Below are 16,417 nucleotides of genomic sequence, written 5' to 3'. Positions count from 1 at the left end.
AACAAGTATTGACTGCTGTTCGATCACTGTTGGCTGGTGTTAGTCATTTTCGACAGGTCCGCACGTTGCTTGTGCCTGCAAGGCTAAACTGATCAAAAAAAGTTTTGACCACATACAGGTCTGCGAACGTGTGTGGACTTAGATCAAGGGAAACCGAGCAATTAGTAATGAGGGTTGTGGCAATATTAGTTTTGAACAGTATATTATCGTACAGGTACAGAGGATAATTTGTTAACAACCTAAAGGGACAGCAAAACCAATTCTTTTACAGTTAAGATTTCTGCCTTAAATCTGGCGCTCCTCCCCCAAATTTGGCGCACTGGCTACTTTGCAGTCCGCCTAAGCGACATAGCCGGCCCTGAGGGCCCGACAAATCTCAAACTACTGTTCGGAAGTGCTATGCAGAATTTTTTACATGTGCATTCAGAGGCTGTCCCCCATTAGGAGTCACAGACAGAAAAATGGGACGAACGGAGAGCACAAAATGTAGTAGGTGTTAGATGCTTCAGTCAAAAGCAAAAACCGCTGCCAACAAAATCATTGATCCCATATTTCTTGACGGCAACATAATTTATTCTTTGTCTCTCCCTATAGGTCAGATAAAACTCCAAATGAATTTGGGGGGGGGGGGGGGGGAGAAACCGTAACTTGCCCCCGCCTCCAATCCTGTTGGCACGGCGCTGTTCTAATAATGATGTCCAGCAACAATATGTGAAGGGCTTAAACTTGACAAAAAAACTCTAAAGAAAAAAATCAGTACATTCAGGAGCACAATGTACTGGACACGTGCCGAAAGTGTTGGTGTCCGAGAACAATGCATAGCGACAACCTGCAATGCAGCGGCAAACGCGCCCTGCCGACCCCTCCCCGTTGTCTTTAGCTAGACAACCTGTATTTACGATAGGCGGGAGTGGTTCTGATATGACACTTGCACTTTTTATTGTGACTGAACCACGTACTGAAAACGTGGTATTCTTCATTATTGTGACTGAACCAGGTGCTGAAGACGTATTCTTCATCGGTTTCCTTATTCTTCAAACATCTGATTAATTTGTACTCTTGAAACAGAGGTTCTACCATTCCTAAGGCTATTTTTACTCACGTTGACCAGACTATTTATGGAGTAGACATTCACGTAATTTGCTAAGAGTAAGATTTCCGATTAACACACTGCTCATCCTTTAAAACAATGTGAACTTGACTTAACATTTTTGTTTATTTGTTTTTTTTTTCTACACTCAATACAGCTTTTGATTTGTTTGCTGTCCCTAAAATTACTTTGTATGTCTTAAAATAGTCTGTTAAGTGTTTATGGTTGTTTCCCTTTTCGAGTTCACTCAAATGTTTTTGAGAATGACTGGATGCTATGACAGCAGGTGATACCCATTGGATATTGTTCCTTGGCATTACACTGATTCAAATAGAGACATGAAGTACTAGAAAATGCACTGAATGATTCATCAGTTGTTTTTGCAAATAATGTTTCCTTTGCTAGCATTTAAATTAAAATACTCACTTTTTCTGAGAGAAGTGCCTTTTATATTCTCATTTATATTTTATTTCCTTTTGTATGGAAGAATTTATACACATGGCAGGTCTTGTGATATGAAAGGCCTGAGTTTACATTTAATGCCTCAGGGACACGATTTTCTACATTTGTGAATCTATTGTCTAACATGGTAGATAACAAATTTGTTGTTCTGCAGGGGCCTATAGGGAATTTTGACTTTCAGTTTGGTCAGTTTTTATTCTTCTGGCACATTATTCAAAATGTTTTTCGGTATTTAGATGGTCCTCTTCTGTTTTTGCTTTAAACTATAATCCTGCTCTTGTATAAATGCAGTCACCATTTTTACTAACACACTAGCAGTAATGAGATGCTAATTTAAAGTTGCTTATAAGACTTCTTCCATTACTCTTGCAAATAAACTACTACAAGAGGATCATCAAAATTATTTAAAGCAAATTCTAAATCTAACACTTTGTTCTTGAGGCACTGTATATTTTGACACACTATCCTAAATTTTGTAAGTATTTTTACTTTTGTCATTACCTTCTACAGAGTGTTACAGAATGGTATGAGGCAAGTAATGTTGAGGTCACATCTTGAGAAACATCTCGTTCCTGAAGTTCTCTATGGCAACTGGCTAGTAATTTGTTGTAATATCCTTTAAAACCTCTGCTGTAACACTCCAATGTTGACAGACAATCCTCAAGCCACCTCTGCTACAAAAATACCCCCCATCACTCTCAGTTACCTACACATACCAGTTATAAAGAGTTCAGTCTCCTTTATATGAATCAATCAAAATATTTGTGTTGATCATTTAAAATACATAGATGAGATTCTTGAGAGCTTCTGGGGTTGGATTTCAATGCCATGGGGTAAAGAGTAATTTTAGTAATATTTGAGGATTGCTCTGTAAGTCTGTTGACTCACTGTTTGTTGGGATAAGTTGTACGGTTAAATGTGTACTTATTCCTTCCTTCCTTCCTTGTGTGCAGTATCCAGCTGCTGCTGGGTCTGGACTGGTATGAGACATCTAATTTCACAAAGAACCAATCACACCTGTAATTAAGCTATTATTATGACGAGATCACCACTCCAAAAGGAATTTTTAAGCTACTGCCAGCACTTACCTGGTAAGGAAACTGTGTATGCATGTCTAATGTAGTTTGCAAGTTCAAATGTTACAAATTCTTTCAAAGTGTTTGTGTATTGTGTAATTGAAGTAGGCCATGGGAACCACCCTCTATATCTAGGGGGATGAGGAAAACCACCTAATATTCACATCCAGGCTGGCCGGCACACTGGTCCCCATTGTTAATCTGCAAGATCAGTTTTATCTGGGGCCAGCCTGCCTCTAGTATCCCAGAAGCAGGTGCTTTAACACACTTGGCCATCCGGACTAGTAAATATGACATGGTGAAGTGCAGGAAATCACTGTATCAAATAACAGCACTGTTAACAAAGAGGATTAAATTTTTAAGTCGTTGCACCTATGGATATTTTGCAAAGAGCAGCATCAAAAATAAAAATGCTAGCAAAAACAAAAGATTGGATGGACTGGAACTGGACTGTAAGTCTGTGCAGTGGCAAATTTGAACAATACCCACAAGCAACTTACAGATTATTTACTCAATGCTATAGTGCAAATACAGGGTGATAATTATTGAACTATATATAAAAAAAATTAGCTACAAACTACAGCATGCACACACTTTATTCAACATGTAAAAGACACTACAGGTATTCAGATTTAGGTTGTGACACGTTTGATATGCCTGCCATCATCGACGATAACGTAGCACAGACGAATAGCGAAATTTTGCATGCCCCTCTGAAGTGTTGGAACATCAGTGCTGTCGATGACCTCATGAATGTCTGATTTCAGCTTAACAACAGTTTTGGATTTATTTCTGTACACCTTGTCTTTAATATACCCCCACGAAAAGGAGTCGGATGTGTTCAGAGCTGGAGAATATGACAGCCAATCGAGGGCCAGGCCAGTGGCCTCTGGGTACCCCAGAACCAGAATGTGGTTCTGTAAGTGCTCCTCCAGGCTATCAAACACTCTCCTGCTTCAAAAGGGTCAAGATCCATCTTGCATGAACCACATTTTGGCAAAATCTGGGTCACTTTGGATAGTGGGACCGAAATCATCTTCCAAAACCTTCATGTACTGTTCAGCAGTCACTGTCACATCAAGGAATATCACACCAATTATTCTGTGACTGGACGTTGCACACCACACAGTCACCAATTGAGGGCGAAGAGACTTCTCAATCACAAAATGTGGATTCTCAGTCCCTCAAATGGGCCAATTTTACTTACTGATGAACTCATCCAAATGAAAGTGGGCTTCGTCGCTAAACCGAGCCACACGCATATACTAATTCCCATCATGTTCCATGGCCAATCACACATTTTGAACATTGTAACGCAAACTGTTCACAAGTTATGACAATTTTATAGTTCAGTAATTGTCACCCCTTATGTATGACATAAGCCTTTTTAACTGACGTAACTAACTATTTTACTCAAATATCCAGGTGTGTTGAAACTATGTCAGAGCAGTGTGCAAGCTTTAAAAATAGTGACAATAATTATCTAATAGTATTTTAAATCTTGTAAGTCATCAATCAGAAATAACTTTGTGGCAGGTCTGATATCAACAAAATTTATGGCATGCTAGGATCATGTTATCAGTTTATATTATGTATCCTCCTCCAAATAACAGTTTCACATGTCTGTACACACACACACACACACACACACACACACACACACACACACACACACACACACACACACACACACACACACACACACACACGAAATGCACAAGCGCACACATACACACTGGTATTTGAATTAATACATTTCATATAAGTAAAATGCATACTGCTTAAAATTATGTCACAGCCATGAATCACATTCTAGTGACATTTACATCATATAAAGACAGAAGAGACTTTTCTTCTATGTAATACTGCTACCACTTATTTTGTATATATATCTTCTCCTTGTGTTTAAATATGTATGAAAGTTTCCCATTTCCAAAAGGTTGACATCTCTTCAACTTATTTTATATTGGATGACTGCCACTTAATGTTTCAGTAATCATAGTTGTTTTAAATAAGGTCACATTTTAAGATTTCTTTTTTAACTTCAAAGACAGTATAATAATATCTTCTGAAAAAGATGAGCTTTTTGGGGATGACAGTTTACTGTATCCTAAAAGCACCTCTCCTGATCAAATATAAAAATCATCATCATCATCTTATTTATGTTAAGTGGAATCCAGAATATTAAAAGTTCTTCCACATTTAATTATGGCACATGTTTTACAATGTCACTGTGTTTTAATATTTGTCATAGTATATCTTGATCCAGTTCAAAAAATTGTTCACTTTTGTGAAAAGAGCCCTCTGACTTGAACATACTTTCCCTCCTCTTGACGGAACACCCAAACTCACTATTCCCTGAATGAACCATTGTTTTGTTGAGGCTGTTACCTCCTGCTCAAATGACAAGCCACCTCCACTGTCACCTTGGCAGACTGCAGAGCCTGAAAAGACCAAGTGTGATAATTCCCTTCAAATGCAGGTTCATATTCATTTTATTTTTAAAATTTTATTATTATTTATTTTATTTGTGAATACTTACCATTTATATATCCTGCACAGAATTTGTCAGGAGTAAAGTAAGGTTTAAAAGACAAAGGAAGTAGTTTGTAACACTGCTTGAACTCAATAAATGGCAACTGGGTTGTTAGGAGTGTCTCACTTGGTGCTCCACTTTCAGTGTAACCCCAGCCAGCAACCTTAAAATGACAGTAAGAACGATTTTTTAGATCTGTGTCATCCTTCCAAGGGTTGCTTTTTTAAATAAAAATAAAAAAATAGTTATAGAAGCTTAAACACACACTGTGAAATATCAGATAAAACGCTAAAATTTGATTAGAAAATGTAAAAATATCCATCAACATTTTAGGTAATAAATTTACTGCAACCAAGCTGAAGCAAATATCTATGAATAAATTTAAATAATTTAAAGGAAATAGCTTGATTGCTCAGTGAAACCCTAGTTGTTACACTCCAGAATAGCAACGTGTGTGTGTGTGTGTGTGTGTGTGTGTGTGTGTGTGTGTGTGTGTGTGTGTGCACACTATCATATACAATATTTATATAGGAAATATGTCTCCCACAATCTGAAACGTTTATTGGACGCATAAACCAATATTGCCTCTCCCCTCCCGTCCCCCCCTCAAAATGTGAAACTTGCTAAGGTGAGGTGGCTTGCATGACTCAACAGTACAGACAGCCATACTTTAGGTGCCACCACAATGGTGGGGTATCTGTGGGGAGGCCAGACATGTGTGTGGTTCCTGGAGAGCAGCCTTTTTGATAGTTGCTGGGGCAACAGTCTGGGTGATTAACTAACCTGGCCTTATTATGCTGGTGCACCAAATGGCTGAAAGCAAGGAAACATGCAGAAATTATTTTTCCTGGGGGGCTGCAGCTCTGCTGTATGGTTAATTGATGATGGCATCCTCTTGGGTAAAAATTCCAGAGGTAAAATACTCGTCCATTCTGATCTCTCGGCAGGGAGCATTCAGGAGGATGTAAGAAATCATCACGAGAAACAAAATTGGCATTCTACAGGTCAGAGTGTGGAATGTTAGATCCCTTAATGGGGATGTTAGATCCACTAATGGGTAGGTATAGTGGGAACTAGTGAAGTCCCATGGCAGGACGAACAGGACTTCCGGTCAGGTCAGTACAGTGTTAGCAACACAAAATCAAATAGGGGTAATGCAAGAGATCTAATAACGAATATGAAAATAGGAATGTGGGCAAGCTACCATGAACAGCATTGCAAATACATTATTCTAGCAAAGATAGACACAAAGCCAACATCCACCACAGTAGTCCAAATTTATAAGTGAATTGTAAGAATCTGAAAGAATGTATAATGCAATAAAGGAAGTTATTCCCTTGGTCAAGGGAGACGAAAATTTTAGTGCAATGGATGACTGGAATTTGGTATTAGGAAAACAAAGTGGCAGGATAATATGGACTGGGGTAAAGGAAAGAAAGAGCAAGCTGCCTCAGAGTTTTGCACAGAGCATAATTTTGTGATAACTAACTCTTGGTTATATTTGGATGCAACCGAGGGACATTGGAAGGTTTCAAATTCATTACCTAATGGTAAGGCAGAGATTTTGAAACCAGATTCTAACTAAAGCGTTTCCAGGAGCAGATCCAGACTATGGCCACAGTTTATTGATTGTATCCATACTGGATCAGAGGCCGTGGTTGTCAATTTCAGTGTTAAAAAATATATCGGCTCAACCACTTGTTCATAGTGTAAAACACTATCTTAGTGTTTTACACTATAAACAAGTGGTTGAGCCGATATATTTTTTAACATCACAATTTATTGGCTATGACTGGCAGATTGAAACTTCAGAAACTGTGAAAAGGTAGAAAATTAATGAGGTGACATTTGCATAAACTGGGGCACTGAAACAGCGGAAAGGAATACATCAGAAGATGAATGGGTAGTGTAGAGAGATGAAATAGGGAAGGCAACAGGTAGGAAGACAAGGCCTACCAGAACTTCTTGCATAACACATCAGACACTGAATTTAAGTATCAAAAAGAGAAAATATAGCAAATAAAGCAGGTAAAAGGGAACACAGACATCTAAAAAAGAGAGTGATATGAAGTGCAAAATGCCTACTATGGAATGGCTAGAGGTTAAATGCAAGGCTGTGAAGCATGCATAACTAGAGGAAACATTGATGCTGCCTACAGGAAAATTAAAGAGATCTTTGAAGGAAACAGAAACAGGTATGTGAATCTCAAGAGCTCTGGTGGCAAGATGCTGTTAAGCAATAAAGGAAAAGCTGAAGGTGAAAGGAATATAGTGAAGATCTCTATATGGTAAACAAAAAATAGAGGATGTAAGTGGAGATGAGATGGGAGATATGATGCTGTGAAAAGAATTTGTTAAAGTACTGAAAGCCCTAACTCAAATTACCTCAGAATTACTAAGATCCTTGGGAAAGTAACCTATGCCAAGATTATTCCATCTAGTGTGGTAGATATAAGAGAGAGAAAATGTAATAACTCCAATTCCAAAGAATGCTGGTGCTGACTGTGTGAATATTACTGAACTATTAATTTGATAAGTCATGTTGCATTATATTGACACATGTTATTTATGGAAGAATGGAGAAAATGGGAGAAGCTGGCCTCAAGGGAGACCGGATTGTCTTCCAGAGAAATGTAGGAGTATGTGAGGCGATACTGACTTTAAAATGCATCACAGAAGAGAGTGAAGAAAGACAGACTTGTAGATTTAGAGGAAGTTTTTACCAGCATTGACTGGAATGTACTCTTTGAAATGTTGAAAGTATCAGGAATAAAATACGGGGCCAAAAGGCTATGTACAACTTTAACACAAAACCTAACTGCAGTTGTAAGAGTCAAAGGACATGAGAGAGAGAAGACATAGTTCAGAAGGGAGTGAGATAGGGTTTTAGCCTATTCTTGATATTATTCGATCTGTACATTGACTAAGCTGTGAAGGAAACCAAGAAGAAGTTCAGAAATGGAATTTAAGTTCAGGGAGAAAAAACAAAAACTCTGAGGTTTGCCGATGATGCCAATTCTGCCAGAGACAGCATAGGACTTGGCAGAGCAGCTGAAGGAATGCATAGTGTCTTGAAAAAAGAGAAAATGAACAACACAAGCAAATCCAAGTATAATAGAATTTGGTTTAATTAACCCTATGAAATAATATTTCAATACCCTATACCCAACTAGTTTTTGTGAAATTAGATGTAATATGTGGCATCGACAAGTACAAATGACGTAACTCCACCATAGCAAGCTTTTTTTCTCTGATGGCCCATGCCATCTTGTTTGTTAAGTTGGATGAATGAATTATTGTAATTTGGATGTCTGTAATGAAATTGCAGAGTCTTACAAAAAGGGGGTGTTTCCTTGGGCTACAACCCAACCAAAATCCAACAGCGCTGTTTGCAACCTCACCTTTCTCAGGACAGACCACGTGTACCAATCGTGCTTCTGTGATGCCCGAGTGCTTTACCACTTCATCAGTTTATGAAGTGGACAATACCTAACATATATCACGAACATTTCCAGGCCATTTGGCCCCTCAATACACTTTATAGGCTTCCAACTGATCGAACAATGTGCCGCATAGTGATACTAACTGCAGTTTCTGTCCATCCGAACATGCACCAGCTCGTCATGTCAACAGCCCTGTGGGAACATATTACTGTGCTGCTCTGCAAATGTCTGATTTTCCACCTCCCCCCACCCCCTCTCCCCCCGGCCACTGCAAGTAAACTTGCAGGGGGTTTTGGCTGCAGCCATTCATCCTTTCACTTTTCACATGGCGCTGGCCATGCCTTCTGCATCAGACATCCATGCCACAAACGTTGCATCGGACACTTCTACAGCATCATTTCTCAGTGCTTCGGTGCCGTTCTCATCTGCTCAGACAGTCTGCTAGCTCCCACGCTACACAGTGCTGTCTGTATCGACCACACCGGTCCAGCATACACGTCATACAGGCGATTTGAGGGACTCAGATACAGAACTAGTTGTGCCTTCATCGCCACCACCAGGCCACTTACCAACCCTGCCCCTACTATCCAAGGAAAACCCAGCAACATGGTTCACACTGGTGGAGAACTTGTTCGAACTGTACCGCATCACCAATGACAGTTCAAAATTCCTGTGCCTCACGACTCAACTGCACGGGCACACAGACCTGATCTGTGACCTACTTCTGACACTTACTTTGAAGTACGACTTCACAAAACAGACTATCATCAAACACCTCTCGCATTCCCCAAAAGAGGTAATTCTGCAAATAGTGTACGAGGAACATTTTGGCGACTGCACCCTGTCCCAGCTTTGGTGCTGGCTAAGCCTCCTGGTCAGAGAACAGATGATGCCGGACAAAACCCTGTGGTCAGTGTGGTTATCAGAACTGCATACAGATCTCCAGGTTCATCTCCTCCCCGACACCCTGGAATCGATCGGTTGATGTCTGCAGATGGCTGACCAGGTCACTCACACACCGGCCCCACCAGCAGGAGCTCACACAACAGGCTGGCACTCCTGCAGTGGTAGCTCACCCGGCCGAAGGCAGGGGCAGGCCGTGCTCTGCCTCCCCAGACTGCTGCACCACCTGGTACCCAGCATGCGCACTCCCTGCCCACCGAGCTGCTGCATATCGCACCTGTGCTGACGAACCTGGTGTATCAACACACGGAGGATGATCGACCACCTCCTCTCCCAACGTACCCTCACTGTTGGTACCACACCGTATTTGGCAACGGCACAAAGAAGAGCCATCCCCGTGCAAGTGTCCAAAAAGCCAATTGTCGGATAAGTGCCAACCCATGCTACACTCCGTCCGTGCCTCAACTGCATCGAATGGCTGCCTTATGTCAAAAACTATGCTTAGAGTCGCAACTTCCTCGTGGACACCGGTGCTGACGGCTCAGTCTTACCTAAATCGATGGTCACCCCCCCCCCCCCCCCCCTCACATGCACATGCTCTCTCCTGCAAGCTGTGAACTCGTAGACACTGCAGACCTGTGGCACCGTTGATCTTCATCTCTGCCTCTCTAATGTCCTCTCCCTCCCCTGGATCTCCCAAGTGGCGGACATCACAGAACCGATCCTGGGAATTGACTTCTTATCACACCACCACCTGTCTCGAAACATTGTTTGAGGATCACTGTTTCACCACACCTCTAATTCTCACACCCCATGTGACCGCTCTCTGCCACCTGCTCTGAGTGTAAACACCGTTAACTGTTCAGTGTGCAACTCTTGCAAGCAGGACTTGGGCAAACGTGGATCGCATCCTGGTGGAAAGTTCCAAGACATGTGCCCTTGAGAACGCCATTTTGAGATATCTCACTGCACGTGCCGAGGATGAACTTGCCATGATTATTGCCTGCATCAATTCACACTGCTCAGCAGCGCCGACACCTGAACCTTCACCCACCGCACCTAACAGCTCCGCCAACAACAGCGCACAAGTTAGCAACACCACAACTATCTCGTGTGACCCCAGTTTTAACCACACAGTGTTAACCCCCCCCCCCCTCACCCCCCTCCTCTGCCTCCATCACGTGTGTTCCACTCAACATCTCTCTGACTTGTTTCGCTAACTGACACTAATGCAACTCATGACAATTCAGCCATCCGAGCTCCGACCATGCCCCCTGCCATCACATGCACGCCTGCTCAGTGTGTTGATAAACATTCGTCCTCCCCCCCACCCCCCCACCCACCCCCCTCTCGCACCTCCGTGCATGGCTCGCTCCATAGCTGCATGCGCGAAAGCAGTGCTGCCAATGCCCAGAGTTCCTCCCACACACTATGGACAATAGACATCCTTGCTCGCACTGCCCCACGCTTGGTGCTCAAACTGCCATCCGTGCCTGCATAAACATAACAAAAATGTACCTTTTTCACTGCCATCCCCCTCTAGAGCAGACAACTACATTGCTTACAAGCCATGGGCCCCTCATAAATCAACCGACACCCCTCCCCCCCCACCACGCGCATGCAGTCATCGAACATTCGGTTGCCACCATGATGAACCGGACTGTTCATCACATCATCACGTCTAAGGGCCCAACTATTGGCCACAAAGTTCGCCACTTTAACCCATCCAAGTTACGCTGAGCTCAGCAGCAAATACAGAAACTTCTTGAGGTGGGAATTTTACAGCCCTCAGACAGTAACTGGTCATCATCCAGTCATCCACACCCCTCACTCCGAAAGTTACTACAGATGCTTGACACTAGAACTGTGATGGACAGTTATATACCAAATATTTCCTATTTCACTCACCTTCTCGTGGGTGCTACATTTTCCAGCATACTGGATTGCAAACATTCTTATCACCAGATCCCAGTCGCACCCAAAGACATTCCAAAAATGGTGATTATCACCCCCACCGGGTTTTACAAGTACCATGTTATGCCATTTGGGTAAAAAAATGCCGCCCAAATGTGGCAACGATTTATTGACTCTCTCTTGCTCCAGTTTGACTTCTGTTTCATATATCTTGGCGATATCCTGATCTTCAGCAAATCCGTGCAGGATCACAAACGCCACATCATGATAGTAAAGGACACACACTCGTCAAACGGAGCTGAAAACAACACCAACAAACTGCAACTGCCCCAACAATCTGTCCAATTCTTGGGTTACTCAGTCTCTGCCACTGATATACACCACCACCACCACCACCACCACCACCACCACCACCACCACCACCACCACCACCACCAAATCGAAGGTGCACTCAATCTCATCCATACCACTTCCTACCACATGCAATGAGCTCCATCGGTTCCTGGGAATGAAAAGCTACTACCATCGTCATTTACCTGCTGCAGCCGAGACCCAGGCCACCCTCACTAATGCCCTCGCTGAGAAGCAAACTTTAGGGACGTGCCCCATTCCGTGGGTGGAACCAATTCACACAGCCTTCCAGGCCTTGAAAGACTCTCTCGCACGAGCTGTCACCCTCGCTCATTCAATCTCGGATGCTATACTCTTCATCGCCATCGATGCCAGTGATTCTGCAGTAGGCAAAGCCACAGTGACATGGTCACATCACTATTTCTTTTCAAAGAAACTTTCATGCACCCAACAAAAATACTCAGCCTTCGGTCGTGAAATTTTAGTAGTTTATGAGGTGGTGGAACACTTCCGCCCTAATGTTGAGGCCGACCTTTCCACATCCTGACTGTCCATAAGCCAGTAGCAGATGCCATACACAACCACCCTCTCAACCCTCTCCCTCGTCGCTTTTCGGTTTTCGATTTCATCTCTCAGTTCTCTACTGACGTCCAACATACCAAAGATGCTGACAACATCGTTACAGATTTCATTTCCCACATTAGCACCACCTCAATGGTCATCAACCTTTCCAACCTTGTGTCCCTACAGAACCAGGATGAAGTTACACACCAACTTCCCAACAGCACGTCCACTTCACTGTCTTTCACCAAAGCAAAATTCGCTGGCATCTGAGAGGAAGTCTGGTGCGACTCCTCCACCGGCACCCTCCAATCCCTTATTCCCGCCCCCCTCCACTGTTCAGTGTTTGACACACTACATTCTCTAGCAAACCCCAGAATTAAGCCACTGACACACCTTGTGTCCGAATGATTCATGTGGTGAGACATGAAGACCAGTTGTCAGACCTGGGCATGGAACTGCATTACCTGCCAGTGCAACAAAGTCACCAGACTCACTGTTCCATCTCTCTGCAAATTCAACATCCCATGTGGCTGCTTTCGCCTCATACACTTGGACCTCATCAGCACCCTCCCCGTCCCCCCCTCTCAAGAGGTCATTTGTTATGTTCTATCTTGCATCAATAGTTTATCTTAGTGGGCAGAGGCTGTACCTCTCGCCCACATAACTGCCATCCCGTGGCTAAGGCTTTTGTGTCTTCCGGGACTTCCTGCTTCGGCTGCCCCACTACCATCACTACCAACCAGGGCCGGCAGTTTGAATCTGCTCTCTTTGCCCAACTCTGCCAGCTGTGTGGTATCAACAAATGTCGCATGACTGCCTATGACTCCCAAGAAAATGGACTAGTAGAACGGTGGCATCGCACTTTCAACACAGCACTGCAGTGTCATGACGGTCTTTGGGTCGAGGCCCTCTCACATGGGTACTACTCGGTCTACGGTCATCTTACAAACCAGATATCGAGGGCACCACGAGTGAGTTCATCTATGGTGAAAAGCCTGTCCTTCCTGGGGAGCTGTTGCAACATCCCCCCCCCCCCCCCAAACAATCTCCCCTCCCAAAAATCCCAACTTCATACACCAGATCCGTATGCATTTTGCAAACATTTCCCTGGCCCCCCATCTAGCCAAATCCCCCTGCTCGTATGTGCCTTCAAATCCCCTTTCATGCAAGTTCATTTTTCTCAGTGATGACACCACCCAGGCCTCACTTGCCCCACCATATTCAGGCCCATATGAGATCATAAACCGCACCACTAACATGATGGACATCTGGGTTGAAGGTCCACAGCTCACTGTTTCTCTCCACCATATGAAACCAGCACACCTCAATCCAGCATCTTTCATGCCCAATGACATTATGCAGCCTCCAAGCAGTGAGGACTCGCACTCAAGCTATGACCCATCAGAGCTGCCGCTGCAGCCATCACCCAAACATGCGTCTGCATCACCATCAACACTGTTCATCGGGTTCTCTCTCTATCTCCACCCCCAGTTCTGCAAACTGATGTCCCGCCCGAACGTGTGGAGGGCATCACCATCCTCATCGACGACAACCACATCTTCATCCTGCTGCAAGACAACTTGCCCCACCCGACCAGGGAACCGATTCATCAAACCGACCAGGGACCCGATTCATCAAACGATTGCCTGCTCCCACGCGGGGTCGACCACACGCTCCTCCGAGCTATGGTAACCCCCCTAGGGAGGGTTACAGTTCGAATGCTGCCAGCCGATCATGCGGGGGATACAGTCCCTCCCCACACCACTCAATCCTCATGCGTAGGCCCATGCCTCGTCCGCCCACCTTGCAGCGTGGTCCCTGCCACAACAACTTCTGGAGATGGATATCTGCATCATAGCACTGCCATCTCCCTAATTGCCTTCACCGCCAGACATGCCCACCTTCCACTGCACTCAAACCGTGCTCCACACTGTGTGTGTGTGTGTGGGGGGGGGGGGGGGGGAGGGCTGTTTGGCATCAACAAGTATGAATGATGTATCTCCGCCATCACAAGTTCTTTGACTCTGTTAGTCTAATGGCCCACGCCATCTTGTTTGTTCAGTTGGCTGTAAGATTTTGTAATGTAGACATCTGTAATGAAATATACTGAGTCTTACAGAAATGTTTATGTTTCCTGAGGCTACAACCAAACAGAAATCCCACAAATACATGTCAACTAGTAAACAGTTGTAAGTATCAGTTAGTATGATTTTTAGGTATGGCAGACATTGGAAACTGTCTTGAAAATGTAGAACAACAACAACACACTTTTTACGCTTTCATGCAGTTTCACACCTTTTTCTTACTGAGTAGCTTACAACACACTTACTTCTGTCATTTTTATTCTTTTCACTTTGGGGCATTTGGAACAGGAAAGGAGCCTATGTTTTATTCAACTGTTCTCTCATGTAAACATTGATCTTCTCACAAATTGGTCTGAACAATGGCCTCATACATTCTAAAAAGTACATAGTATATACACTGGCCATGATTTATATTTATTGAACAAATCTTCACATACAGACACTGTAAACCTTGAAGGGAAAGGCAATCATTACCAATATTTTCCACTCCTGTTCATTCACTCTGCTTTATCTGCATCATAGAAGGGAACATGTTTTGAACAGACCAACACCACTCACCATTATTGTCACTTACATCACTACCATCAGAATCAGGTTCACTTTGGACTACTGCTTGCAGACCTTCAGAACCTATTTTCACAGAAAGGGAAATCTACACCATGAACTATTTTCTTTGTGATGGTTATTCACTGTGATCATCACATGAGACACACTGTCTGCACTTCATTTTAGAATACACTAGCAAAATCAGCAATGCTTTTAATTTCTAACATGTATGGAAATTGGATATATATCTTAATCTCCTCCAGTGCCCTCTCTGTCCATCTTCCCTTTCTCCCAATCTATTTCCATTTCCTCCCCCCCCCCCCCCCCCTCTCTCTCTCTCTCTCTCTCTCTCTCTCTCTCTCTCTCTCTCTCTCTCTCTGGCCTAGAGCTTTGTTTATTGTTATTGCCAACAATACTTTGTTTGGGGATTGAAGTCACTTAAAATGAATGGTTAAATAAGTTGAGATCATTGGTACATGGCTATGAGAGATCTCCCCTGTTGCTGGATCTGTGAGGGTAGTAACTTCAATGACTGTGTACTGTATAGCTAGTTTTAAACTGCAAATGAGTAAGATTACATTCAGACAAGTCAGATTCCACAGTTGTATTCTAATCCTAAGCTAATAAACCTTAAAAACAATTTTCCTGTTTTCTGTTAAGTGCAGCTGTGAGGAAAAAATGAAACCCCACATTTTCACAGCACTGCACTTTCTTTCACACAGTTTGTTTAACAAAAAATATACACATTGTTGTTTAAAAAAATATATATGGCCTCTGTCTGTCTGAATTTTAATTAGAGAATTGTGTAAATATGTGAAGTAAGTCAGTTCAGAGCATTTCAAAAGTTTTTCCAACAACATTTCCCTATATACCCTGCCCTAATGTTTAGAGTGTTGTGTAGAAATCTGAAGTAAATTGATCAAACAACTTGTCTTTATATAGTGGTGTGGATTTAAGAGCCACCGATTAGTTAGAAACTGAACTCTACACAATTTTACACCACTCATCATACCATTTAAGTACCATAGCAACTTTATGTGACTACAGCTTGACACTTCGTGTTATTGGGTTAAATAAGGTGATTCTGAGGGAATCAGATTAAAAAATGAGACACTAAAGGTATTAAATGAGGCTCACTATTTCGGCAGCAAATTTACTGATGATGGTCAAAGCCAAGTATGTGAAATGCGGACTGCTCACAGCTAGAAAAGTGTTTCTGAAAAAGACAATATGATGAAAAGGAATGTTGCTACTCACCACATAGCAAAGATGCAAGTCAGAGAGAGGCACAACAGAAAGACTGCAAAACAAGGCTTTCAGCCATACCTACAAAAGTCACACTGCAAGCAGCAGCAATTGATGGGAGAAGCAAAGTAGATGGTGGAGGTAAGGAGGAGAGTAGGGCAGGAAGAGGGAGGGATAGCAGCATAGGGGTGGGGGACGATGAG

At 43.0% G+C, this 16,417-nt stretch overlaps 1 protein-coding gene across 1 annotated transcript in view; it reads right to left on the bottom strand.

Moving 5' to 3' along the window:
* Positions 1-4,812: 4,812 nt before the first annotated feature.
* Positions 4,813-16,417, bottom strand: part of LOC126198663 (modular serine protease-like) — a 247,358-nt gene continuing 235,753 nt past the window's right edge. Inside the window, exons 11-12 of the mRNA XM_049935142.1 lie at positions 5,171-5,327; positions 4,813-5,072 (exon numbers count right to left, since the gene is read on the bottom strand). Of these exons, the coding sequence (XP_049791099.1) occupies positions 4,867-5,072; positions 5,171-5,327 (363 nt within the window). The 3' untranslated portion in view covers positions 4,813-4,866. The remainder of the gene's footprint in view (positions 5,073-5,170; positions 5,328-16,417) is intronic.

Source organism: Schistocerca nitens, chromosome 8 (assembly GCF_023898315.1).
Source record: "Schistocerca nitens isolate TAMUIC-IGC-003100 chromosome 8, iqSchNite1.1, whole genome shotgun sequence".
Taxonomy (NCBI): domain Eukaryota; kingdom Metazoa; phylum Arthropoda; class Insecta; order Orthoptera; family Acrididae; genus Schistocerca; species Schistocerca nitens.
Note: the sequence above shows the minus strand (reverse complement) of the source record. Positions and strands in the feature narration are given on the sequence as shown.